The 26,524-nt window shown below is 38.5% G+C and overlaps 1 protein-coding gene across 2 annotated transcripts in view; it reads right to left on the bottom strand.

Moving 5' to 3' along the window:
* Positions 1–26,524, bottom strand: part of CADPS (calcium dependent secretion activator) — a 544,059-nt gene that overhangs the window by 120,106 nt on the left and 397,429 nt on the right. For both annotated transcript variants that reach the window (XM_072598786.1, XM_072598785.1), the window contains exons 14-17: positions 22,878–22,979; positions 19,727–19,790; positions 18,727–18,850; positions 581–687 (exon numbers count right to left, since the gene is read on the bottom strand). In XM_072598786.1, the coding sequence (XP_072454887.1) occupies positions 581–687; positions 18,727–18,850; positions 19,727–19,790; positions 22,878–22,979 (397 nt within the window). The remainder of the gene's footprint in view (positions 1–580; positions 688–18,726; positions 18,851–19,726; positions 19,791–22,877; positions 22,980–26,524) is intronic.

Here is a 26,524-nt window from a genome sequence, read left to right as displayed (position 1 = left end):
AAAGTGGTCTTTTGAACATGATGACAAGCTTTACTCTTTGAGGTACATGTTGGAAAACCTACACTATGAGAAACACAGAATCAGATCCATCTTGTCACAGCATTAGCAACCTGAGGTAAACTAGAAAACAAATGGAGAGTCTACTATATAGTAGCAAAGCTTGGCAACAAATCAGAAAGCACTATCTAGGATCCACACAACAAAGGACCAACACAAACACCACCACCAACACAAAGAACCAAAATACATCCCAGGACCAACTCTACATTGTGAGAATGGAATGACTTTGGGAGTCATTGCTGCTAGGTTAGACTTACCTTGTTCTGTTGATGGCTAAAAACATCAGAAAATGGTGTCCAAATGGACAAAACACTGCCCACTCTTGAAGATGAATTACCTCCTCAAACCTTCTGGGCCAAAGTCTCTTTGTCTCTTAACCATGTTCAAGAAAGCCCAACTGTGTAAAGGAATATGGCAACACCTCCATTCCAACATTTGGCATGTTGGAAAAATGTTCTAAACCACAAGGAGACTTTTCTCTAGGGGACACCAATGTCCACTGCACAGTGATGTTACTCACCTCTGCGTGATGCTCCTCATTTTGCTGGAGGACTTCAATGACTAATTCCGCCAGGCGTATTGTGTCTTCTAGTTTTTTGGCAGGAGTGATTAAGCGGCCTACATTCTCTGCAGTACAAGAATTGGAGTTAAAATTCATCACAAATGTTGAGCGAGTATTGCGGCCATTAGAACTAGTGGGTAAGAGATCCCAGAATAATTTAACAGCTTAAAAGAAAATCCCATGCAAATGTTAAATGCTACATCATTAGTAGTGAGCAAACCATGAAGCCATTTTCAAAAATTATTATAAGATTATGACAAAACAGTGCTCCAGCTTGGCAGCTGCCCATTGAGTTTTCAGAAATATGCTATTGCCTATTACAAATTGAGTGATAGTGACATTTTGTACCCGCAAGAGCATTCTCTAAAGACAGCATCCATGGGTGACCTTGGTATGCCACCAAACTTCTGCATGTGCTAAAATCACCTAGAAACCCTACCTACAGACTACTTATGCCACATCTCTACTGTCCAGAGCTACTGGATCCTTTGGCAAATATCATTTTCTTGGGTAACATTTGTACTAAAGGTCTAAATAGTTCATTGGCATAATTAAAAAAAAAAAAACAAAACAGGCCAAATGGAAGGATGTGGTTGTTTGAAGCAGGGCAGGAAGGGGATTGGAAAAAATGGTAATTCTTTTTGGACAGAAAGGCCTCTGAGTGTAATTGTCCCATTGTTAACATCGGGAAATGCTCACTTGTAAGGTTGTAGAGAGAATATTGGATGGCTTTGTCCATCTTTCTCTAATGGAAGGTTGATTGGATTGGAACCCCTCTAAAGGGAGACTAAGTCAGAGCACTTCAATAGAGTTCTTGCAGTGAAAAAAGGCTATGTGTGGGGTTAACCATACTTTCAGAAATTCTACCAAAGGCACAAGGTTTTCTCATGGCTATAAGTGACTATGATCCTTCCTAGTGAACAGTGAGGAGCAACCAATCAATATGCCCACTTATTCATGTTAGCAACAAAATACCTCTGTTAAGAAATCATTGGGAAAGTGCTGTAACTAAGTGTTGGTCGATGCCTTTGCTCATGCCAGAATTCATAAATCTTGCTATAAAAGATGAAAAAGTCTATAAATATCAAAATAAAATTCATAGGATCATAGATTTACAACTTGAAAGCACCCCAGAAGTCATCTCATTCAATTCCTTCATTAAGTGACTTGGCCAAGGTCACATAGCTATGTTCTGAAAGAGACCAGTGTTTGCATATTACTATTTTGGCTTTCCGTGTCTTGTCAGATAAAGCTAGGTTAACCTGAAAAATTTAAATCTCAAGATAGTGTGTGTGTGTGTGTGTGTGTGTGTGTGTGTGTTCATGCATGCTGAGATATCCTTATAAGAGGAGGTTTGAATTGGGTCCATCTGGATTCTCAATAGAATCCTAAAAAAAGCCTTCCATCATATCCTCCTCCTCCTAGCCCTGTTAATATCTTGGGTGGTTAGGGGAGCAGAGCTAATTAGCATTTAGCTTAATTCCTCAGGAAATAGAGCTATTTGCTTCAGGACCACTGAGTTTTTTGTGAAGGGAGCATAGGTATATTTTAGCCTTAATTAGGTTCTTACCTGGAGGTAGAGAAGAAGTTGCTTTGTGGACTTTTCATGAATATGGATTGTTTCATTCTTTATATTTGTATCATTAGCAGCTAGAAGAGTTTGAGCACATTGGAATTTTATGAAGTAATAAAAACTTGTTGACACAATGTATAGAGTGGTGCAACTGGAGTCAAGAAAACCTGAGTTCAAGTCTAGCTTCAGATACTAGCTATGTGACCTTGGAGGTTTCTTGACCTCTGTTTGCCTCAGTTTCCTCAACTGTAAGATGGAGATAATGATAGTATCCACCTTCTAGAGTTGTTGTGAGGATCAAATAAGGTATTATTAGCAAAAAAAAGTGCTCAGCACAGTGCCTGACACATGGTAGGTACAATAAAAATGCTTATTCACTTTTCTTTCCTTCCTTTTCCCTTTGATTTAAATTATATTTGTTCTTTCTGTGGTTTGGTAATCATTAGCAAATTAATATTGATTTCATGGGATACTTTCTCTCTTGACTTATAGGAGATTGTAAATACTCTCAATAAACTTGTTATTCTCCTTTGTGCATGATCAAAGCTGATTTATATATGACATCGTCCCCCTTAGAATGTAAATTCCTTGAAGACAGGGACTATTATTGTTTTCTATTTGTGCCCAGCACTTACCACAGAACCTTGTATATAGTAAGTGCTTAATAATTGCTTCTTCATTAATTGATCCATGGATGGATAGAGGGAAGGATTTCTCTGCTGAGCCAAGAAGGATATATTAACTCTATCCCTTCAGCAGCAGTTGAGAATACACTAATGAAACATAAATTCAGATTTTTTAATGTATTGTAGACCTTTATGTCTTTCTTGTTTGGTGTAGGGAAAACAAGACACCCCACATGGCCCTTTGAAGTCCTATGAAAAGAAGGTGATTTTGACTGTGCCTTCTGGATATGTGACTGGCTGGCCAATGAAAAATGGCTTGCCGTCTGAAAATGAGGGAGACATGAAGTGTCATAGACTAGTAGTGATGAGTCCCCATTACAGAAACAAGAACTCTAGAGTCACGTGGAAAAATGGCCTATACTAAGATTCAATGATGGTGATGGTTGTATTACATCCAGATAGAGGGAAATGGAGCTGGCATTGGGAGACTAGGCTCCCAGTGGTGGGGGATGCCCTACTGTAGAGACTAATTAAGCAAACGAAATATTGTATGCTCAAAGTTACTTACCTGTGGGTTATTTTATAAGTAAGCAAGGGCAATTTTACCTGCTGTCTTTAAGGTCTTATAAAACATACTGTTTACACATATCTGGGTAATAAATGTAGGAGGAGGTATTTTCATGTTGACAAGGTACTTTACAAAGTGAATTTTTTCATTGTAAGTAGATAACATTAATATTTCCAAAAGATTTGAAAATTCCCCATCCTATGCATATTACTTATTACATACACACCTACACACACGCACACACACATACACATTGCCTAGTAAGCACACCATCCTGCACATTAATACATATCTGGTGGGGAGCCTCACTTAGTGCATCTTTAAAATCTCTCATCATCTTTTAAATAGTTGAGAGTTCTGAACTTTGGGGTGCATTCACCAATGCTAGCATGATTTGACATGATGTGACTTGTTACTTACCCTTCCAAGTTGACAACTTTCACACATAGTTGCTTTGAAAGATCTTTTGCATTTGGAGAAATTTAAGGTGCTTTAAGCAGGTCCACTAAAATATATGTATTAATGCTCAGGAGTTTTTGATTGACCACTATCTATCTATCTATCTTGATAGATATGCACATATATGTATATATGCACCTAACCTTTTCATGGTTACTTGCAAGTATACACATACATGTGTTTGTTGTGTTATTATATATATATAATATGCACATATATTTTATATATATATACAGCCAGTATGTTTAATAAAACCCCTTTCAGTTTTTAATTTTAACAGGCAGCCATCCAAGTTAATCACTTAATAATCCTCAGTCTACAAAGCCCAATCTGCTAATTAACCCATGCAACCAAACATTAATTTTTTGGGTGTTTGATAGAGGATGAATGCCCAATTAACAGGAAATGGATTCATGGAACTTCTTAGGAACGATACCTGTTGCCCACCATTTTTGTAGGTCATGTATTGGCTAAAGGATAGATGTTGAAATGGAGAATGCTTTTCTAAGATGCTGTCTTTAAAGAAGATGCAGGGGTAGAGGATCTAGATAACCAGCAGAGGCTAACAAACACACACATAGGTCTGGAACTAATTGTTTTCATTTGTTACATGGTTTTACACGTTCAAAACTGTCTCTGCTATGCTGCAATACCTCTGTGGTCCTCATGTCACGGTAGTAGCTGGAGCACTGGAGGCTGAGCAAATACAGTATACTGAGAATGACATTTCATACAACAGAATTGAAGCTCATACGTATAAAAATTGTCATGCAAAATGTTATGCAACAACAATGTTATTTTGTGCTGACATTGAGATTTGAAAATGTTGCATATGTCAGACATTGCTAGACAAAAAATGTGGACATTTGGAAAGAAATGCTATTCTTCGAGTTTCTCAAAAGCCTACAAAGTTCCAATTGAGAGCTGAACACTCTCAACTTTGGAATGACTACCTGCTATGGAACAAGACCAAACCAAATTTTAAGGAAAAACAAAACATGGACAGGAAAGCCAACTAAACTAGAAAACAGCAGAATGAAGGAAAGGGAAAGCATTACTGTACTTGGTGTTTGCCTAGGTAAGCCCTTGAGTCTCTGAGTTAGGGTTTTAGTCTGCCTTTGCAAGGATGGAGGAGACCCTCCTGGTGGCCGGTGAGCTGTTTAGGTAGATGAGGGGAGACAGTAAAAGTAAAAAGACAAAGTGACTTTAACGAATGACTTTAACAAATAAGATGACCAACTTGGAACAAACCAACAGAATGGAACCATAAACGGTGATACAAATGGAGAGCTGCTATTGTCCCAGGATGTGTCAATGGTCCCTGAGGGTCATATAATTGGACAGGCAACAGCACCACTTGACACCTTCTACATCCCTGGCCCTTTCTGGTCACACAAAAGATGACAATTTCCTGTTTTTAATGGAGCCTATGATCACACAGACATTATTAGCTGGTTGAAAGAATGCAGATGTCATTAGCTGGTTGAAAATTCATTTTGAGAATAATAGGACCAGTGTTACAAAGATTGCTTCTTCCCTTCTGATAACAGGAAATATTTCGTAAGTAGTCAATGACCAGAAGCCCTGGTTTCTAGACCCAGCTCCCATCACTTTACTGGCTTTGTGATTGTGGACAAGTCAATGAATCTCTTTTGGAGCCTCAGTTTTCCCATCTGCAAGATGGAGATGATAATGCTTGCCCTACCTAACTCTTGGGATTGTTGTAGGGTTCAAAGGAGATAAAATTTGCCAAAGCATTAAAAATATAGAAAATATTATTAATTATTAGCTGTCATTACTAATTGCCTTGCCCTCTCTGAAGGGGGGAATGCAAGACTAATTGCTCTGCAAAGTTTTTTTTTTCTTAAAGAAGAAATGTCTACATTAGTTCAAGGTAGCTGGAAAAAATTCTTGCTCCCTTTGTGGAATTTAAGCCTGTAAAAATCTGTCACTTGAAAAAAAATGTGTGGATTCTGATTGTTTTCAGCTCATTTAATTATTTTCAATTTGGAATTCTCATGGCTTTTATATTGTGGGTTGAATCATATATAAAAACTTGCCAGCTCTATCAAATATGTTACTTGCTATTCCAAATGTTAGAATACTGCAATTCGAACTTGACCCATCTGTCATATAGTTTACAATATCAGCCCAGCAGAAAATTCTGTAACAATAGCCCTCTCTTCAATACAAATGCCAATATCCAGCAATATCTGATTCTATAATTCTCCCCCTTAATGAGAGTCCCCGGAGCCTTAGGAAAGGTACTCCCTGCTAATATTTCTAGTTTTTAGCAATCTGTATGGTGAGGGGGCCACTTTGTTGCCAAAAAGATTTCTTGGTTTGCTTGAATTTTCAATGGGGAGGAGGAAAAAAAACAGATTTGGCTGCAGGTTATAGGAAATAGATTTTGGGTGTTTTGAATTCTAGGGGTGTTAATAAAGGGATCGGGATAGCGGGATGAGCACAATATTCTGCTAAGCCATCTGTTTCAAAGCAAAAGTTTAAGGGATCCTTTTCAGTGCTGGACTCCTTGAATGTGGCAGTGTTGGATGTAGAGTTAAAAAAAATTGAAATGCTTCTGGCTTTGCTACACTTTGGAATGTATCACAGGCAGGCCCCACTTTAGGCACTGGACGTGTTATCTGAAAAGTTGAGTAAAAGTTAAGTTAAAAAAAAAGATCTACTTATATGTTAAACGCACTAGAAAGAATTACTATTTAAAGAAAGTCTATTATCAATCCCTTTGTAAAGAAAATAATATTTTTTTTTTGTCAATCTCAATGTTTTGCTTCCCCCCTACAAAGAGAAGCTCTGGCTTCTTCTCTACATCTTGACTCACTTGTCCCCCATCATGTTTCACTCAGGATGTGCCATCCACATTCGACATCTCATGAAAGCTCCTTGTCTGGCCTCAGTGACAATGGGTCCTCTTTCTCCACAGTGGACTGATTGACTAACAAAATAACAAAAAAATCTCCTTGGCCATCCCATTACTCAAGAAATGATGGATAATGTTTGAAGGTCTTGAAGCATTAGGAAGAGCTCTAGAAAGGGATTTCTTTCACTTAGCAGTCTGTCCTCTATTCCAGTGGGAAGGTTTGCCACCATGAGAAAAACAAAAACACTAAAAAATCCAACCCAGTCCATCATACCTGGAAGTTTCCCACTGGATTTACTCAATTACCATAGCTTGTGTTTACACAGTGAAATCACTTTGGCTCCAAAAAAGAGAGTGAAATGTGACCGATACAAACAAAGAGAGGCTTTTTTGGAATGTTAACATCAGCCAAAAAAGAAAGAAGGACGAGACATTCCAATTAGCTCTCAGATAACCTGGCCAGCTATGGTTCTGCTGCCAGCCACAGAAATAGCCATGAATGGATGGAACTGACAAGTTGCATCAAGACCCAGCTTTCCAATGTGTTCCTGAGGACACCAGTGTGTGGGCCTTGTCACTATTTAAAAACACTAGCTCATACAACTTTATTTACAGTGTTCTGGGGTGGAATAAAAGCAGAGAAAGAAGCCTGACACCAAAGAGATAGCTGAGAAATGCCTTTGAGAGCATCTACTTTCTTTAGGGCTGCATGTACATGGGCAAATGAATCAGAGATTATCAAGATCTTAGAAGGCCTTAGAAGTCCATATGGAGGAATGAACGATGGTCCCAGTGATTCAATCAATGGAAAGTTTCAATTTCTTCCCTCCAATTTCTTTTTTTGTGAACCCAGAAGAGTTTAGCATAAGAGTATACGGTTTTGCATATGATATTTGATCAATAAATGATACTGAATGAATGACTGAATTATCCATAGTTCCCTTCATTGTTCACTTTACCTGTAGACACCATATAATTCACTTTAATCACTGATATTTTATTAGTGTTTTTCTCCCATCATTTCTACCTTTCAATAATCCGCTTCCATTCCTAAAATAGAACTCTTCTTTGTAACAAAGAAATTTAATTAAGCAAGCCAAGCCAACATGCCGGCACATCAGACAGTATAGATGCCAAATAATTTTACAGTGCTTTTATGAAAACACATTAGTCCTTCAGGAAAATGGTCACCAAACAAATTATAGTCCATATTGCCCACCTTAAAGTCTTCAGATACTTAGAAAAGATCACAAGCTAAGGCACATGTATTTTTGAAATCTCTTAAGCTCTGAGGGTTTGGGTCAATTCCATGGGAGATTTCCAATGGACTATGATCTTAGACCTTATCTATCTATTCTTGGAGAATAGGGTCCTTCCTTCAGATGGGAAGGTTGAGATATCGTTTCAAATATGAGCAAAGTCAACTAGAAGAGCAGGGCTGAAATCATCCTCCTTCAATTCTAACAGTTCACTGAATTATTCTTCCTCTGTCAGCTTCTTCTACAAAACACCAGTCTATGTGAAGAAAAGTGAAAACTTCAGACTATTACATGACAGTTATTCCAAGTGTGTCAAAGAATACCTAAATTTCAGAGTAAGAATGCTCTGACTTTTCTGAGTATGAGGTCCCAACTTTCTTTCTAATACCTTATATGTGTACACATGTATGAATCTATGTATCGTTCTATGTATCTTTCTATGTATCTATCTGTATCTATCATTGATCTACCATCCATCCTTCCATTCACCCCTCCCTTCTCTTTCTGTCTCTCTCTCTTACATAATAGTAGTTGTACCATTGTACTTTGGATTGAGCAAAAAATCTACCATTAATTCAGCAACATTCTTCCCTTTCCCTCACTGTCCCAGATGCAGTTAGTTGCCAGTATATCTCCTCTCTTCACTCACAAGCATGCATCCAAATGTAAGTAACGTCCTCTACCCTAGAATATTGTAACATTCTCTTACTTGGTTTTCTTGCTGTCGCTCTTTCCTCTCTCCAATCTATTCTTCAAACAATTTTCACACTGATACTCCTAAAACACTCATCTGACAATGTCAACTCCCTACTGAAAAATGTCGATGGTTCCCTATTACCTTTAGGAGAAAATACAAAAAACACAGTTTGGCATTTTAGATTTTCTAATATCTATAATATCTAATACATTTGTGAAAAATTTTTTTTAACATTACTATCCCTTTCTAATGACTTATATCCATCCCCTCAAAGAAAAAAATATACCAGTTCTTCATATAGCACAAAGGAGGAATAGCTAACACACTGATGGTAGAATCAGGATCCAAAAGGATCTTGAATGCTAGAACATTGGGCTAAATTGAATAAGATAAAATTCAATAAATATAAATCCAAAGTCTTATATTTGAGTATAAAACCAAACTTCATAAGTATGATATGGGGAGTCAAAATTAGATAAAAGTTCTGGAAAAAAAGATCTTGAGGCTTTAATGGACTTTAAGTTCAGTATGAGTCAGTAGTGTGACATGACAATCAAAAATGTTAATGAGACTTTGGGTTGCATGAAATGAAGCACAGCTTCTTGGAATAGAGAGACAATGGTCTCACTGTGCATTTCTTTTGTCAATCCTACTGTCTTCAGTCCTAGGTATCATGCTTTAAGAAAGGAAACTGGTGAGCCAAGGAGTGTTCAAAAGAGGCCAAGAATAATGGTAAAGGGCATTGAGTTCATGTCATAGGAAAATCAGCTGAAGGAACTGGATGTGCTTAGATTGGAGAAGAAAAGAATCAAGTTGAGGAGCTTCAGATGTTTGAAGGCAGCTATTGAGGAGACCCTATTTGGTCCTACAGAACCAGAAGCAGTGATTGGAAATCATAAGGAGGTAAACTTGGGCTACATATCAAGAAAATTTCCTAACAATAAGAACTGTCCCAAAGTTCTACCTTTTGGCAGCTTTAAGGGCTGGTGGGATCTCCCCCTCTGCCCCCCACCCCATCCTTAGATATCTTTAAGCAGATGTGAGACAGTGATTTGAGTGTTTTGCTTGGAATTCCTTTCAAGCATAGACTGGAGTAGATTTCCACTAAGGTCTCCTCTAACTCTCAAAGTATATGAAAAAAAGAATCTTTCCTCATAACAAAGAAGTTCAATAGAATGAAATAGGTCAACACAATGGCTAATCTGACAGTGTATGCCTCATTCTATACCTAATTCTACCACTCCTCTGATGAGAGTCCTGTAAATTCACAACTGATCATTGTATCAGTAACTTTGGAAATTGTTTCATTTACTTTCATCTGTGTTATTATAGTCATCTGGCATACTTATGGTTCCAATCTTGCTTTATATTACCCTCCTTCATCTATTCTGTGTCACAGCCAAACTGACCTTCTAATTGTTCCTCACAAACAATATTCCATCTCCTGACTCTATGTATGAGTACAGTTGGATCCTCATATTTGTAATGTCTCCCTTCCTCATTTAAACCTCTTGGAATCTCTGCTTCCTTCAAAACATGGTTTGGGTGCTATCTCCTTTACCTTTTCTGATCCCCATCCTAACTTCTTCCTGCCACTGTTCTCTCCATTCCCTCTTCTCTCTTCACCTCCCAACCACTACTCTTTCTTGTTTGAAAAAAATGGTTTTGGACTAGATCTTTAATTATATTGGTAAGAGACTTCTCCCTATACAGATCACCACCTTTGCTGAAACTTTTATAAGATGCAACTAATCACCATTTCCTCAGCATGACTATCTGCCAAGTACTGTGCTAGACTCTGAGGAGATGAATACAAGGGATGAAGTAAACCTGCTTTCAAGGAGATTATACTCCAATATTGTCTTGAGGTGTTGCCTAGAGCACCAAGAGTTTACCGAACTTGATTAGAGTCCCATGACCTAGTATGTGTCAGAAGACAGGGCTTTCTGTCTCTGAGGGCACACACTGACGCATGAAAATATTTTAAGTAACTTTGTGTTTATTTTCTATCTACTTATCTGTGTATCTGTTATATTCTCCCAGTAGAATATATATCTCTTGAGGGCAGGGCTTAGTTCCCCTTTTGTCTGTGTCTACAATGCTCAGGAGATCTTTTTGCATATTATAGGTTCATAATAAATGTTATTGAGTTGAACTGAATTTTTAAATGAATTTGTATCTTCTTAGTCATAATAATATCTATAAAACATTGGAAAATATGGATGTGAGACAGTATTTATTCATCCTATTAGAAGTTTGTTTGCTTATTTGCTCTTCTCTTTGGTTTTTATATAGGGTCAGAGATCACTTGAAATAACTTGGAAGCTCTGTGACTCAGTGGCTGTCTGTACTCAGAAGACCTGGGTTTAATCCAGAGTCTGGTCACCTATCTGGGTAGGCTTCTTGGAGCCTCAGTTTCTTCATTCATAAAATGGGACCAAATGGCCCAGAGTTGCTCTGGAAATGTCTGGCATTTCTTGGGTATTTCCTGTCTCAAAGTCTTGACTTCTCAAGTCAACCATAAACTCCTGTGGGATGTACATGATATTCCTTCTTCCACCTCCATGCCTTTGCCTAGGCTGTTTCTATGTGAGGAATGCTTCCTTTCATCATCCACCCTTCTACTCCCTACTTGGGGGATTGCTAACTTCTTTCAAAGACCAGATCAGTTACTACCTCCTGCAGGAAGCTCTCTCTGATTTTCCTGATCTTTCTTCCTCAGTTATTAGTTCCTGTTTCTCTCTCTGTGTCTCTGTGTCTCTGTGTCTCTCTTCAGTTACTGTGATCAAATGAGATAATATTCATAAAATGCTTAGCGTAGTACCTGGCACATCATAGGTTCTTAATAAATTCTGTTCTCTTTCCCTATTGTGATGATTCTGTATTTTCCTGTGTACATATCATTTCCTTCACTAAAATATCAACTCCTTGAGAATAGGGACTATTTCTTTTGTGTCTTCTTATCCCTAGTGTTTAGTGTAGCACTTACAACATTGTAAAGTGCTCAATAAATGCCATGGGAATGGAATTCATATACTCCAAGTCAGATAACCTAGGGCTTACTGAACTATAATTGCTTGTCAACTGAAACAAACCTTTTTTTCCCTTTTATAAAGATCCTTGTGATTTTATGTATATGACTGAGGGTGCTAAATAGTCAGCTTTCTGTGAGTTACATCACTAAATGTACTTTATCCCCTCTGGTCTATTTTCAACGTTTCATGTGATTAAAGATATGGTTATTACCTACTCCTTCCTTAAGATTATAGATTTAGATCTGTAGGGGGCATTAGAGAACATCTAGTCAACCCCATCATTGACAGATGAGGAAACTGACCTGACCTTGTTCAGGGTTGCCCAGCTAATAAGTGGTAACATTAGGATTTGAACCCAAATCTTTTGATTCCAAATTTATTGTACCCTGAAGCTAATGGACTATTTCAAATGGAGAGATTAGTAATGGACTATGTGTCCCTAGAATGTGTGTTTCCTTTGTAAAGTGACTCAGCCTGATATTCCTATGTTTACTACCTGTGCGACTTTAAGAAAGTCCCATCACTTTCCCAGGTCTGAATTTCCTATTTTGGAGTAAAGAAAGAGGTTGGTTTAGAGGACCTCTGAAGTCCCTTCTACATAAGGCTGTGGTGGAGCCAACACTAATCAGATGGTTAAATTTTCAGTGTCAGCGATTGCTACAAATCAGGATTTGCTTTATTGTTTTTTTGTAGACTTAAGAAAGTTTTAATAGAGCAGATTAAACTTAAAAGTCATTGTGCATAAATCTTCCACTCCCTTTCCCTCCCCTTCCCTCAGTTACTAAACATTTACTAGCATATTTCTGTTTCTTTCTAAACCTGGGCTTTGTACAAATTTTTTTTTGAATATTTTGATAATTGCATTTTAATTGGTTTTCTGTGTAATCCTATGTATTTTATTTTATGCATTTAAAAGCATTATTCTAAGAAGGGGGAGTGGATCTCATAGATTTTTTCCATCTTGCCAAAGGGGATGGAAAAAAAGGTGTTAAGAACAGCTGAGCTATACCCGTAATCTGATTCTTCCATAGTCTATCCTCCTAAAAGCCAGTTCGATAGGACAAAATATTCATTTCTCTTGCCATCATTTAAGGAAAAAAATATAACTTTGAGTGTAATGTAAGCTCACTGAGAGCACAGACTGTTGTAATATTTTTCTTTATATACCCAGTGCTTAATATAGTACCTTATAGAGTTTTAATAAATGTGTGTTGAGTTGTATTGGAGAGGGACTTGGTCTCCTGGTCGGATGATGTTGAGGAGAATGTATCATAAAAGGAGCCCATCACATAATAAGGTCTCAAAGCAACAGTTGAGTGCTCAACTTGCTGAGTATTCAGCTCTTTCAATAAAAGTATAAAAACAGAAAAGACAGTCCAAATTTTCTATTTGTCATTCTTGTTTGTCAACCTGTACTTTCTCATTACGAAGGAAACTGCTTCTTAGCAAAACTGATAAATGAAGAGGGGTTACATTACGAAAAAGATAAAATGAAAAGCGAAGATCTAAGACTTCTCGTTTCTCTATACTTGGTTCTCACATCTGGTGTTTTACTAGAACTTGGCTCAGCAGGAAGATTGTCATAAGGTTACAAACTTTCTCTCCCCTTCCAAAGACCAGGAAAGGTTTCACGTTATGTTTCAAGATGATTATTTCAAATTATAATAACTTTTGCCATTTTTACTTATTTGTGCCTAGTGATGTTTCTTGGGGGAGGGGAAGGGGAAACCAAACTCTTAGCTCAATTTTACTTTTAAAGAAAGGAAAAGAAGATGAAATATTTTGAAAAATAAATGAAGGTCATAAGCTGAGAGGGCTGGTCATTGACCCCATCCTCTTTCCAGAAAGATGAAAAGTTTCTAAATTGAACAAGGATAAGTCTTTGAGGCTCCCAAAGGATAAAAGAAAGAGCCCAACTTAAGAACTCCTCCAAATATTCATTTCTACGTCTCAGAAGTCAGCTTCTGCCAGTGTGAAGAGGCCTTGAGTTGATTCCACAGAAATATCCCACAGAATATTTTCCACCACTCACATAAGAAACCAGCATTTGATCATATAGAAGGCAATATTCTAAATGGCTACCGACAAGATCCATATGCATTTAAGCATTTTTGAATTCCTGGGCTTTTTAACATGCTAAGAAGGAGATTATAAATGTGCTCTGCTCACTATGAAATTTTCCTCCAAAGAAACATAGTTAATGAAATTTTATTTTTTTAAAGTCTACATATTCCTTTGCTAAGTTCATGAAGATTAAAAAAAATCAACAAAAATTCTACATTATATATGATTTATTACATATGATGCAGATATATTTGATAGGACCAGAGATTTCATTGGTTTGTAGAGCTCCTGGTGAATAACTAATTCCCTCCATCAAAACAGATTGCCCCCCCCTTTACAATTTGAAGTCTTAAAGAATTGATTAGGTCTCTGTAAAGGTGAGTGAATTGCTCAGTATGTATCAAAGGCAGGTTTTGAACCCAAATCTTTCAGATTCTAAGACCAGCTCTGTCCACTCCTCCAGCTGTTTCTCCAGCAATACAAATGCATAAAGAAAATGGGAATCATCAGCTTGTAGATAGACACAACCTGTCAATGAATTAGTAGATAAACGCTAGAGAATTGCCTGAGGAACCCAGAGATTATAAGTGACTTGCCCAGGGTCACACAGCTAGTGTTATAAGTGGGATATGAATCAGATATTCTTGATTCCAAGGTCAGCACTCTATCTACCAGGTCACACTTTTACTGTTGACAATAGTAGCTTGAAGTCAAGATCTTCCTTTATGGAATCTACTCAGAGGTGCTATTAACCAACAAAGACAGAATGTCCAACTACTTAGAGCTTCCCAGAAGGTTGCCCCACAAGAGAAAGTAACAAAAACAGTGGAAATCATGGACCGCCAAGACAAACTACTCAAACAGTTTACATCCGTTTTCTACCTACCTGCAAATTCTATCTTCCCACACGTTACAAACAACAACAACACAAACACAAGTCTCCTCTAGCTCCATCAGTAGTACACAGTCACTGAATAACATAAACTTCTCGATAGGTCAGAATACAAGAAAAGAAAATAATGGAAAATAAAAATGAGGACTAATTGAATTCAGTAGCCTTTGAAAGTGAATATGACCACCTGAGGCCAGATCAGTAAAATGTTTGCACCAAAAAATGGAATGATATTCCATTGAAAATGAGAAATTCTGTTCCTTTGAAGTTTATGCCTTTATCGAAGTTCTCTAGAAGGTCAACAGCTAAGGGGTATGATGTGTGTTGAGACAGCACAAATTAACTCCTTAAGCATTATTGTAACTCCACTTCAGTCTCTGGGAGTATACAACTTAAGGAGCCAGATAAAAAGAAAATACAAAAATAAACTAAATATAACTCTTTAGTTTATAATGCATATACAATTGTTCACCTGTGTCCTTTTGATTCTCTATATGAGAAAGAGAGAGAGAGAGAGAGAGAGAGAGAGAGAGAGAGAGAGAGAGAGAGAGAGAGCAAGGAGAGAAGAGAGAAATAAGAACAGATACGCAGAATTAACGAGCAAGTGGATCAAAATGCCCCCCACTTATGTGTGATATATGACATTAGAAAGAAAAAAAGTTGCCCCTTGGATTCCCACCGCCCTGAAGTATGGGGGTCAGCAAAAAAGGCTCCTTCACAGAGGTGGCAAATGCTGCACAAATAGAAAATTAGTCAAATCAAGGTCAATGTGGAATTAAGCTATGAAACACACACAGAACTCTCTACGTGACAATTAAGTCATATGTTCTAGCCAGAGCTTGGAGGAACAGGACCAATCAGTCTAAAGAGAACGAGGACAAGCGACTGAGCTTGAGAGATAACAGACAGGAGGCATATGTGCGCCATGCGCTACTGTAGGCAGAGAAGGACTGCTTATGTTCTCTTGGACCCAGAATTGTTCTGAGATCTTACATATGGAAAAGAAAGGCAAGACTTGCCCCTACTGTCCTTCCTCTAGCCCCTTGCTCATTGCTCCCTTGGTGTAGCTGCTACCTTCTGATTGTGTACCAGTGACAAATACTTTACAAACTGGGACTACACAGAAGCAAAGTAAAAATGCATTCAGGTCACAGACATAGAACAACACAAAAAAACTTACAGACAAATTGGAGTTTATCACAAACAAATGGCTTAATTGTCTAACCTGGTTTTAGGCTGATAAAAAGTGACCGGACTTCTCACACTGGGGTTTCACAGACAGAACCAACAGACAAGCCAAATGCTAAAAGACTTGAAGCAAGGAGAGTGAGTTGGTTTGGATCTGAATTGTCTTGAGGTAATGAAAACAGAAAGAGTGAAGACAGCATGGAAAGGAGGTGGTAGGTACTCACGAATGGTTAAATCCATCACTTGAGAGGCCAAGCAGAAGACAGGATGCTCATACATTTCTCTCTTTTTCCCTATAAAAGAGGATTTGGGCATGCAAGAGGCTTAGGTCAGAGGTAAAGAGGTTAAAGGTCACAGGTCAGAGGAAAACGTTACATTAGCTCAAAAGGAAAATAGCCACAGAGTATTTTGGGATAAACACAGGATAAAAGAAAAAGGAATTTAAAAATCGAAGATCTACTGGATTAACCATTCAGCATGCCATGAGTCACAAGAGAGGCTGTGACCACGATTGTACAAGTCTTTTTGGAATCGTTTGCAAGAATACAATGACCAAAACATCATGGATAAAGGGAAACAGAATCTCATTGGTTTAAGGCTCCAAGATACTAAGGATTTCAGACTTTAGTATCTAAGGCTCTTGAGGTATTTCTTCATAAACATAGTCGCCAGCAATATTACTACAACTTCATTCCAAAATTCTATCATTAGTGAGAGCTTTGCAAGTCAGTAGGAGATGCTTGAGTATCCAAATTTAAGGTGGTATTTTTTCCCCTGCTGGTAAAAACAGGTGTTTGTAAAGGAAAGTTGCGTGGTAGTAATATTTTTGAGTTTGCCACGTGCCCACGCACAGTGGACTATGCTCATGAAAGAAAACCTAGTGCATGCAGCTGGTGGATGTTGGGTTGTTGGAGTTAACAATCCCAGCATGCTTTGAAATTGGTGTCACAACCACTTTTTATAGAGGTCACATAGAAAAGTGGCTGAGCCAATCCCGGACAAGGAAGGAGAGAAGCAAGAGAGAGTGGGTAGTGTGGAATGAAGTACTTCTCTGAAAAGAGAGCTGGAAAAAAAGGATTTGTTGCTTCAAAGTACTCCCAGACCTAAAAGTCACAGTGCAAAAGATAATTAACACAACTGAGAAGAATTGAGGCACAAAAGGAAAGGTACAAACTAGCTGGTCTACTTTGGAAATGAATGCATTTTTACTTACAGATCTTAAGTCTGATTTATGTATTCATTTATTTTAGGGAGGGGGCATAGATTTATCTGAAAGAAGAGAGCAGATCTTACTGAAAGGTTAGTACTATCTACAACCAAGACCTACGGAGGGAGGCAGCTGCCATGATACCAGTGCTGGGTGGGATCCAAATCCTGTTCCATTCTCGCCTACTCTGGTTACCCATTTCAGTTGAGTACAACCAACTGTCATCTCCTGTGAGGGTGAACGCTGGCAAAATCATCTGATCATACAGCACTGAAACGGTCGGTCTTCTTCCTCCTCCTCTATTTTTGTCACTCATTACCAAGTCAAGAGTTGATAAACATCCTTTTAGTGCCCAATTCTTAAGTGTTTCTCACTGGATGCATAACAATGAATTCATTACCACTGGTACACAATTTGCATTGTCAGACAGACAAAATTGAAAAAAGGGAGGACATGTAATGTACAGAACACTGAAAATTTGACACAATCTTTACCTAATTCTCTAAGGAAACAAGGACTCTGGCAGGAGGTTGGTCAGTTAATTTTTTTAAGTCCCGAAGGCAAACAAAGTGGGTTTGTTTGCTTTAGTCAGTTGCCATGTTTCACATGTGAGAAAAAATCTGAATCCAGAATGCACATTGAGTTTTGCACACAGAGCTTCCACATTGATACACTTACACATCCATCAAGCTGGGTGGGCTTTTTTCAAATCTCCCTCTAGCAGCCGACAAGGTAACAATGAAAAGTTAGTTATACCTTTGGGACTCAGAGTCTCCCACCCCGCCCAGAGAACCGTTAACTCCACAGATCAGATCTACTTAAAGGGATGATTAGATGGTCAATAATGATTATTTCTCACTGATTTTAAAGGTCTTGTGGTCTCACCCGCCTAAGAATTAGGAAGGCCAAAGTGAAAGAGGTCTGATGTGACCCTGAGACCATCTGAGAACTAGATCACCTATTATCATTACATAAAAATATTTAGAAACACCAACAAAAGGAAGACACCTTCAAGGGATGAGAAATAGTGAAAGCAGACTTGAGATGTCGCCTCCTTAATTCATCCTTTTCTTGGCCACTAGTTGTGGTCATCTGTCACCTGTTTCACTCTTTTGGGTAACAAAAGTTACAAACCTTAAATGCTTCACAGGGCAGGTGTTTGATGCCAAACGTACCCAGCCTTACAAGAGACTTCATTTACCTAATATTTTCTGCCAATTCCATCCCCCTTTTCTTCAGTAAACAGGTTTTTTTTTTTTCTTTTTGCATGTCAGGCTTTTGATCTGTTATTCAGCTACAACTAAGCCTCACGTCTCTTGTCAGGTGAGTTTAGGTGTCAATTCAATACGTTCAGCTGGGTCATTAGAACACTTTCCTATCCCAGTTCATGTCATTGCTTATTTATCTATTTATGTGTTGTAACTCCTCCCTACCCCATCCTCCAGGAGAATTCAAGCTCTTTGAAGGTAGGGACTGTTTTACATTTTTGTCTTTGTCTTCCTAGTCTAGTGTATCACTCTGCATGTAGTAGGTGCTTGATAAATATGGAATGTGTGTGTGTGTGTGCATAGAATTAAATACCCAACAGTCAGAAATTTTCCCAAGAGAACATATCAAAATTTTAGTCTGAGACTGGTGACAGAAGGTAGCCTTACCTTCAATTTTGGCATACTCTGAGAGACGAGTATAGTTCACTAACGCAGCTTGCTCTAAGCATTTACGGATGACCATTTTTACCTCCTCTTGCGGCACTGGGGTAACAATGTCTTTCATCAAGACCTTCAGAGGGGAAAAGAAAAGGGGAGCAAGAAGGGAATTCACATGCATCACTCAGTCACATTTTTAAAAGAAAATTGGGAATTGGAATTTACTGGGCATAGGCATGGTTTTACAGGGTTCTATGTTTTTCCATTGTTAACATTCCCATAACATTGTGTGCAAAAATGGCATAATATTTGCTGAATGCAGGAAATGTATGACTAGGAAAGGAGGTGAATTCCTAATGTAAGAATGAGGGATAACAGATGGATAGATCAAGGACTAGCTGCCCTGGTGCCTATAGAATTGTAAAAGGTTTAGAGCAGGAAGGCCCCCAAAACTGGAGTGTATTCCTCCAGTGAGGAATCTGGGAGGAGAAAGGTGAGAATATACAAAGATGAGAAGGCATGTGTGGATTGTGATCTGCACAGTTGGATGGATAGAAAAACCTTATTGATGAGACTGTAGATCTACAGAAGCTTTGAAAGGTTTCCCATGGAAAGGTACATAATTTATTTTCCGTAGTCATTTACAAAGTAGCCACTAGAATTATCTTTAAAATGTTACTACCATGCATAAGTAAGATGGCAAAAGTCCATCCACATAACAGAAAAAAAACAATCTCACTACTAAATCATTATTTTGTTCAAATTTGGATTTAGCCTAATGTTAATCATATGTATGCAAGCTTGAGGGAAAAAAAAGAAGATACCCAGATGTTTGAGATTTTGTTGTTAAAGCATCTGGAATTGGGGCTGTCTTTTAGTTTTCACCCAGATGCTTGGTATAATCTAGAGAGCATTCAGCTCATAAATAAAATCATTTGATGACAATATTCTATTACAATGAGGCTCCTGTACCTTAGATATCCAACCTGTCTTGAACTGTCACTCTTACCCTTTCCAAAAGAGAGAGTGTAGCTTTTAACGCGCCTTCAGGTCGGCCAAATGGAAAGCAATACCTGAAAGAGACATAGATTCTTTAGGCAGCATAAATACAAGTGATAATTAGCACCAAGATATGAGAGTCCTACAATTTGATTCCTATAGCAACTCCTTTGGAGGCGCTGAAAATGTTTTAATCTGTCACATTATGTTATGTTAATACTGAATCGCACAGGATGTGTGTGTGTGTGTGTGTGTGTGTGTGTGTGTGTGTGTGTGTGTGTGTGTGTAATGACTGAAGGCTGACTGTCAGACTTGTCTGCAGTAGGAAATAATCAGTAAATTAAACAAGGTTTGTTTTATGCTTCTGTGGTGAAAGCATAATCATTTGTTAGCTTGGTAAGACCTTATGCATCAGTTACAAGTGTCAGTGTTGGGAGATATTTGTACAACTCAGGCAAAATCCATTTAACCCTCCAACCCCTGACGACTTTAGCCATGCATTGTTGGTGGTGGTGTTCAGTCCTTTCAGCCATTTCCAGCTCCTCATGACCCAATTCAGGGTTTTCTTGGCAAAGATACTGGAGTAGTTTGCCATTTCCTTCTCTAGCTCTTTTTATAGATGAGAAAACTGAGGCAAACAGGGGTAAGTGACTTGCCCATGGTCATCCAGCTAGGAAGTGTCTGAGGCAAGATTTGAACTCAGGAAGATGTGTCTTCTTGACTCCATGCCTAGTACTCTATCCATTATGCTACCTAGCTTCCCCTTTAGCCAAGTAGTGCATCTTATGTGGAAAAGAAAAGTTCCAACCTGGACAATAGTGATACACACACAAGAATAAAATCAGCCAGGTCTATTAATGTTTTTTATTAATCAGATCTATTAAGCTTCTACTGTGTTCAAGGCACAGTGCTGCCAAATGGGGATACAGAGACAAAGATAAACAAGAAAACATCCTTGCTCTCCATGAGCTTCCATTCTACTAGTGGAAACAACTTGTAAACAGAGAAGCGTGTAAAAGCTTATTTGAGGCAGAAGACACACCTCACCACTAAAAGAGTTATTAAAGGCTTCATGGAGGAGGTGAGCTGAGTCTTGAAGAAAACTCAGTGAGCATGATGGAGATCATAGAGAACCTTTAGATGTTTTCATCTAATTCATTAGTTTGTATGTTGGCACTTCGGCCTTTGCTGTCCAGCACCATGTCTTTCACACAACTGGTGGTCAAGAAATGTTTGCCCAGCACCATGTCCTACACACAACTCGTGTTCAATACATATTGGCTAATGCTGCTCTCTTTGGGGACAAGTTAGGCACTTTTGAAAACTCCAGTGACTTTCATGCCTATTGAGCGTGCTGGCATTGTAACTGACTCCCTGGGAGCCCAATATTCTGAAACATATTCTGCAGCCTCCTGGAATACTCATTTTGTCTCAGGGAGCAGCCTCTGCCCTATGAGTCTGTTGTTGCATTGTCATTGCTAAGAGAGCTGGACTGACTGGCTCTCTTATGAGTTGGGGAAAACCTATAAGCTATTGAGGCAGGTGTATCTCTTGTCCCTGCCTTCCATTTGCCTAGCCACATAACTAGGCTGTCTGCTTTTTGCTCCTGAATGGGGAGACAAGGGAAAACTATCGTGAGGAGACAGATAACTCTTTTCCTTTACAATTAGTATCCCCATATGAAGCAAAATAAAGAACTGACATAATTTATAATAATTTTTGAGTATCAAGTTTGTTTTTGAATCATACCTTGGTAACCTCTTTCACACATATTTGCTCTTTCCCCATCCCCTCATTTGCCACCAGTCAGGATTTCATCGCTTCTTGCCTGAACTATTGCACTAGCTTCCAGTTGGTATCCCTGCATCTAGCCTCTCCCTTCTCCAATTCAACTTCCACACAGCTTCTCAAAATGATCTTCTTAAAGGGAAGGTCTACATTGCTTCCCTGTTTCAGAAGCTTTATTCACTTCCTAATTGCCTTGAAGATAAAATGAAAACTCCTCCATTTGGTATTTTAAGCCCTTCACAATTTGGCTACAAGTTATATTTTCTGGCTGATTTTGCCTCAGTCTTCCCCATGCACTCAGCTGCTCGAAGCAACATGACCTAGCTGCAGTTTCTGGTACAAGATATTTGGTCTCCCACCTCCAAGCTTTTGCACAGACTGTCTCCCCTGCTTGGGAATGCATTTTCTTTCCACTGCTACCTCCTAGAATCCTTTGCTCCCCTCAAGAATGAGCTCAAGGGGTGCCTCCTTCAAAAATCCTTTCTTGATTCCACCAGTACTTAGTGCTTCCCCCATAAATTTCCTGTGTATTTGGACTCTTGTATTGATTTCTATCTAAGCATGTCATTTCTATTTGGGAGAATGTGCACTCTCAGGGGGCAGCATCTGAAGGTTTACATTTTGTTTTTCTATCCCTTGTGCCTACACAGTGCCTGGCATGAAGCAGGAGTTAATAAAAAATCTTGTATTAAATTGAATTAAGTAGACTCTTTAGAGAGTGAGATAGAAATCTGATTGTTGATGAGTAATTGAGCTAGGTGGTGCAGTGGATAGAATGCTGGGTATGGAGTCAGGAATATTCATCTTCCTGAGTTCAAATATGACCTGTGACACTTACTAGCTGTGTGACCCTGGCTAATTCTCTTTATCCTATTTGCCTCACCTGTAAAATGAGCTGGAGAAGGAAATGACAAACCACTCCAGTATTTCTGCCAAGAAGACCCAAGTTGGACACAACTGAAATGACTAAACAACAGTGACTATTGAACTAAGGCAGCCTGTATGATAAAAGAATTAGACATTCAACAGACAGGACTGATAGGCATCTGAGAAAATATGGCCTGGAGCTTATAATATTCCTTCTTTCATCCTACTCTGTCTTCTGATTACTCCATGCATCATTATAGGATGATTGTCTTTGCCCAACCAATAATACATCTCTGATCAATGGGCCTGTTCTGGGCCCCAGCATCCTAATAGGATCACAGGAATGAGAGCTGGAAGGGACCTCAGAGGCTACTAAGTCCAGTATCCACTTTTGGCAGATGAGTAAACTGAGGCTCAGAGAGGTTATGTGACTTACTGAAGGTCATACAGGTAGTGTCACAAAATCCTTTTCTCCCCCTCAGTCACAAATGTAATTAATGCTTTACCTAAAATGTGTGATTTGATTTTCCAGGAGAACTCGGAGTCTTTCTTTGATTTCTTCAAAACGTTCTTTTTCTTCAACCGTCACAGTTCCTATTCCATCAGGCCTGAAGGAGAAAAACAAACAAACCAATGCAGGTCATGCAACAAACAGCTTAAGATTCCCGATCTGACATTGTTAAGCCAAATCTATGGTAGGAAGAAACTGTGGCTTCTGAAAGCCCAAGACTTCCTCAAATGACCAGCCTGTCTCAGAGAAAAGCACATGGGCATCTATTGGGTTTATACGATGTTCTTCAGTTCTAGTATTTGTCAAAATCACTCTTTTGTCAACTTGAGCCTAGCGTTAGTGCACATACTGTGAGAAATTCCCATTCATGTACAGATGTTGGCAGATGACATAGTGCTTCCAGGTTACTTGGTGACACATTCACACACATATTACAGAACCCAAAGCGACAGGCTTCATGTCAAGCTCTGTGCTAACAGCTTTTAAAAAGGTTCAGTTTTCAATCTGCAATTACAGATGATCAAATTAATTTTTTTTTGTTCCTCTCTCCCTCCCTCCCTCCCTCCATCTATTCACTGGAGAACAACTCGTGAGTTTCTAAAGCATCCGTGAAATATTATTTCACAAATGTAAAAATAGATATGTGAGTTGATAAATTTAACCTTAACCACCATCTACAACATTTTAACAATCAATATATCAACCAACAAGTGTTTTGTAAGTGCCAATTATGTGCCAAGCACTGTGTTGGGTGCTGAAGAGACAGAGACCAAAGACAATTCTTTGGAATTTTCCATTCTTCCATAAAGAAGCACCTGTTGCTTCTTTAAGGATTATTCTATGCGAAATGAAATGAGTCCACATATTTGTGGGCCAATATATGCTTCTGAACAACATACGGAGTAAAGGGTTCAGCAGCTCAGGACGTGGGATGGTCTGTCTTAGAAATTAACTGATTTTGCAGGTAGTTTGGGTTACCAAGAAACTCCTAGCAGGACTCCACCTTCCAGTTTGCAGATGTAGTCATCTTAAAACCAAACAAATGATATTTTTAATAGGATTCCTGAAAATTGAGTCTGAACTAGGAAAAGTCTAGTCACTAGATAAGTCTGACTACACAAAAGACCTGGTAAGTGATTGCAAAGTTTGTAACGAACCTCTTGTCAAAGGCTAATTGGGAACCTTCCTTTTGAAATGAAAGAAAATTCTTTTTAAAGACTGCCCAATTAAAAAAACAACAACACTTTCCCTTACCAAGTTCCCAAACTAATGAAAAAGAAATGTCAAAAATAAAAACCCTTATAATACAAATTTTGGAAGAAGAAATCAACTAAAACTCTCAACAACAGAACTGCTGTCTGATCCTAGAAAAATACCATCTCTTCAGATTTCTTAGAGAAATCACCAAATTCATTCATAAAATTCAGGTATAATGCAAGATTGTTCTCCCTTCCAGCATGGAATCTCCATTTACAATTCGTGAATTTCCAAGGCCAAATGCACATGACACTTTCAATTGCATCCTCTGAGTGTTTTCATCACAATCCACAACTTCTTGGGCTGTGCATCAAACTGACTTTTGTTCAGAAAAGGAGACAGGCAGTCACAGCTTGTAAACATAGACACACACACATGCAGGCACAAACATACACACAAGATTTGGGGGAAACTGATTAGTCACTTAATGTGTTTAGTTTCCAGAAGAAGAACAAGTCAGAAAAAAATCTTGTCGAATATAATTTATAATTTAAGAGACAGTGATTTAATTTAAAAAAAAAATGTAGGACATGCTTAAGCTGGTTTATTTAGAGCAATTCTTCCATCCTCAATAAAGAGATCGGACAGTTTTTAGAAAACAGCAACACACGAAATTGAGAGAAATAGACAATGACCCTTAGTTTTCTACATAAGATCATTCATTCATTATTAAAGAAACCCTCGGTGTTGCTAATCAGAAGCAGCACTTTGTGCTAAGCCTGAGATCCTAGGAACTCAGTGAAAGAAGAAAGGAGCCATCCAGCTTTTAAAATTTGTAATCTGTGCCTTTGCCGGCAGTCACAAAGACCAGCTGAAAGGGTCAAAATAGCGATTTATTCTGATGGGGAATTTTTGAATAAGCAGGGGCTATTACAGCCAAATATGGAACTTACCATAGGAAGCACATTTTGCTAGAGATATTTTGGAAGGTGATAAACCAGTGGAAAAGAGATCCCTTTTAGACAAAAAGAAGATACAGGAATAAGTTGTAAGTATGATCTGTTCTTCTAGTTCAGGGGTTTTTAGCCGTGTGTGCGTGCGTGTGTGTGTGCGTGTGTGTGTGCGTGTGTGTGTGCGTGCGTGTGTGTGTGTGTGTGTGTGTGTGTGTATAAGGTCCCTTCAGCAATGTGGTACAGTCCATAGACCTCTTCTAAGAGGAATGCTGTTAAATTCATAAAATAAAACATATAAGATTACAATAGAAACCAATTATATTTAAATTCAGTTATCAATTTTTTTTTAACCAGAAAGGTTACAGACCCCAGGTTAAGAACTTCTGTATGGTCCAGCTCTAACAAAGCTAATTTGGGCTTAATTGGGGGTCTTTAGAGATTCCAGAACATTTTAAATAATTTGTAATGAATTAATCTGTAATGAATTAATCAGTTTCCTCTTAAAAGAAAGCTTTCCATTATCCTACTATCTGAATATAATCCTATTACTAAAAAAAAAAAATTCTTCACACAAGTTTAGGAATAATTACAAAACATCCTCCCTACCCCTTTACCACCCCACCCCCTTAAACCTTTAGGATAAGAATTGTTTTTCTTCAAATTAACTGCATGTTACCAAGCCAAATTATTCTACTTGTCATTCCCTGTGTGATACATAGAATTTTAGCTTCTGCCTCCATGACTTTTCCCAGGCTATACTTAGACCAGGAAAATTCTTCCTCCTCACCTTTCCTAGCAAAATTCTCAGCTTCCTTCAGTCATCAGCTCCAGGGTTTCCTCCTCAACAAGGCTCATCCTGCCCCCTCCCCCAATTGCCAGTGACTTTCCCTCTCAGCCCTCTCCAATTACTTTCTATTTATTTGACATCTATATTGCCTTTACTTCCCCTGCACATACTTCCTCTACCCATTCTCTCCCTCACTAGTGGAACATATTCTCCTAGAGGGCAGAGACCATCTTGTTTCTATCATTGTATCTCCAGTGCTTCGCACACTGTTTGGTACATAACTGTTTAGTAGCAGATGCTTGTTGAATTGAATTTGAAAAATGAGTTTGAAAAACTCACCTAACACAGGTAAAAGTAACTAGCATCGATTACAGTACTTACTGCATCTCAGTTTCTATGCTGAGCACTTTGCAAATATTTTCTCATTTGGGTCTCACAACAATCCACGGAGGTCAGTGCCATTATTATTCCCATTTTACAGTTGAGAAAACTGAGACAAACCTGTTAAGTCACTTGCCTAGGGTCATCCAGCTAGTAAGTGTCTAGGCTGGATTTTGAACCCAGGTCTTCCTCACTTCAGACCCAGGGTTTTACTCACTGCACCATGAAGTTGCCTAAAAATCTTTAGCCAGAACTCACAGCTGAGAGCTTTTCCACTGAATGTAAGTTTCATAGGAGATCCCTATGAAAAGTAATTTAAAAAGG

The sequence above is a fragment of the Notamacropus eugenii genome, chromosome 3 (genome assembly GCF_028372415.1).
Source record: "Notamacropus eugenii isolate mMacEug1 chromosome 3, mMacEug1.pri_v2, whole genome shotgun sequence".
Taxonomy (NCBI): domain Eukaryota; kingdom Metazoa; phylum Chordata; class Mammalia; order Diprotodontia; family Macropodidae; genus Notamacropus; species Notamacropus eugenii.
Note: the sequence above shows the minus strand (reverse complement) of the source record. Positions and strands in the feature narration are given on the sequence as shown.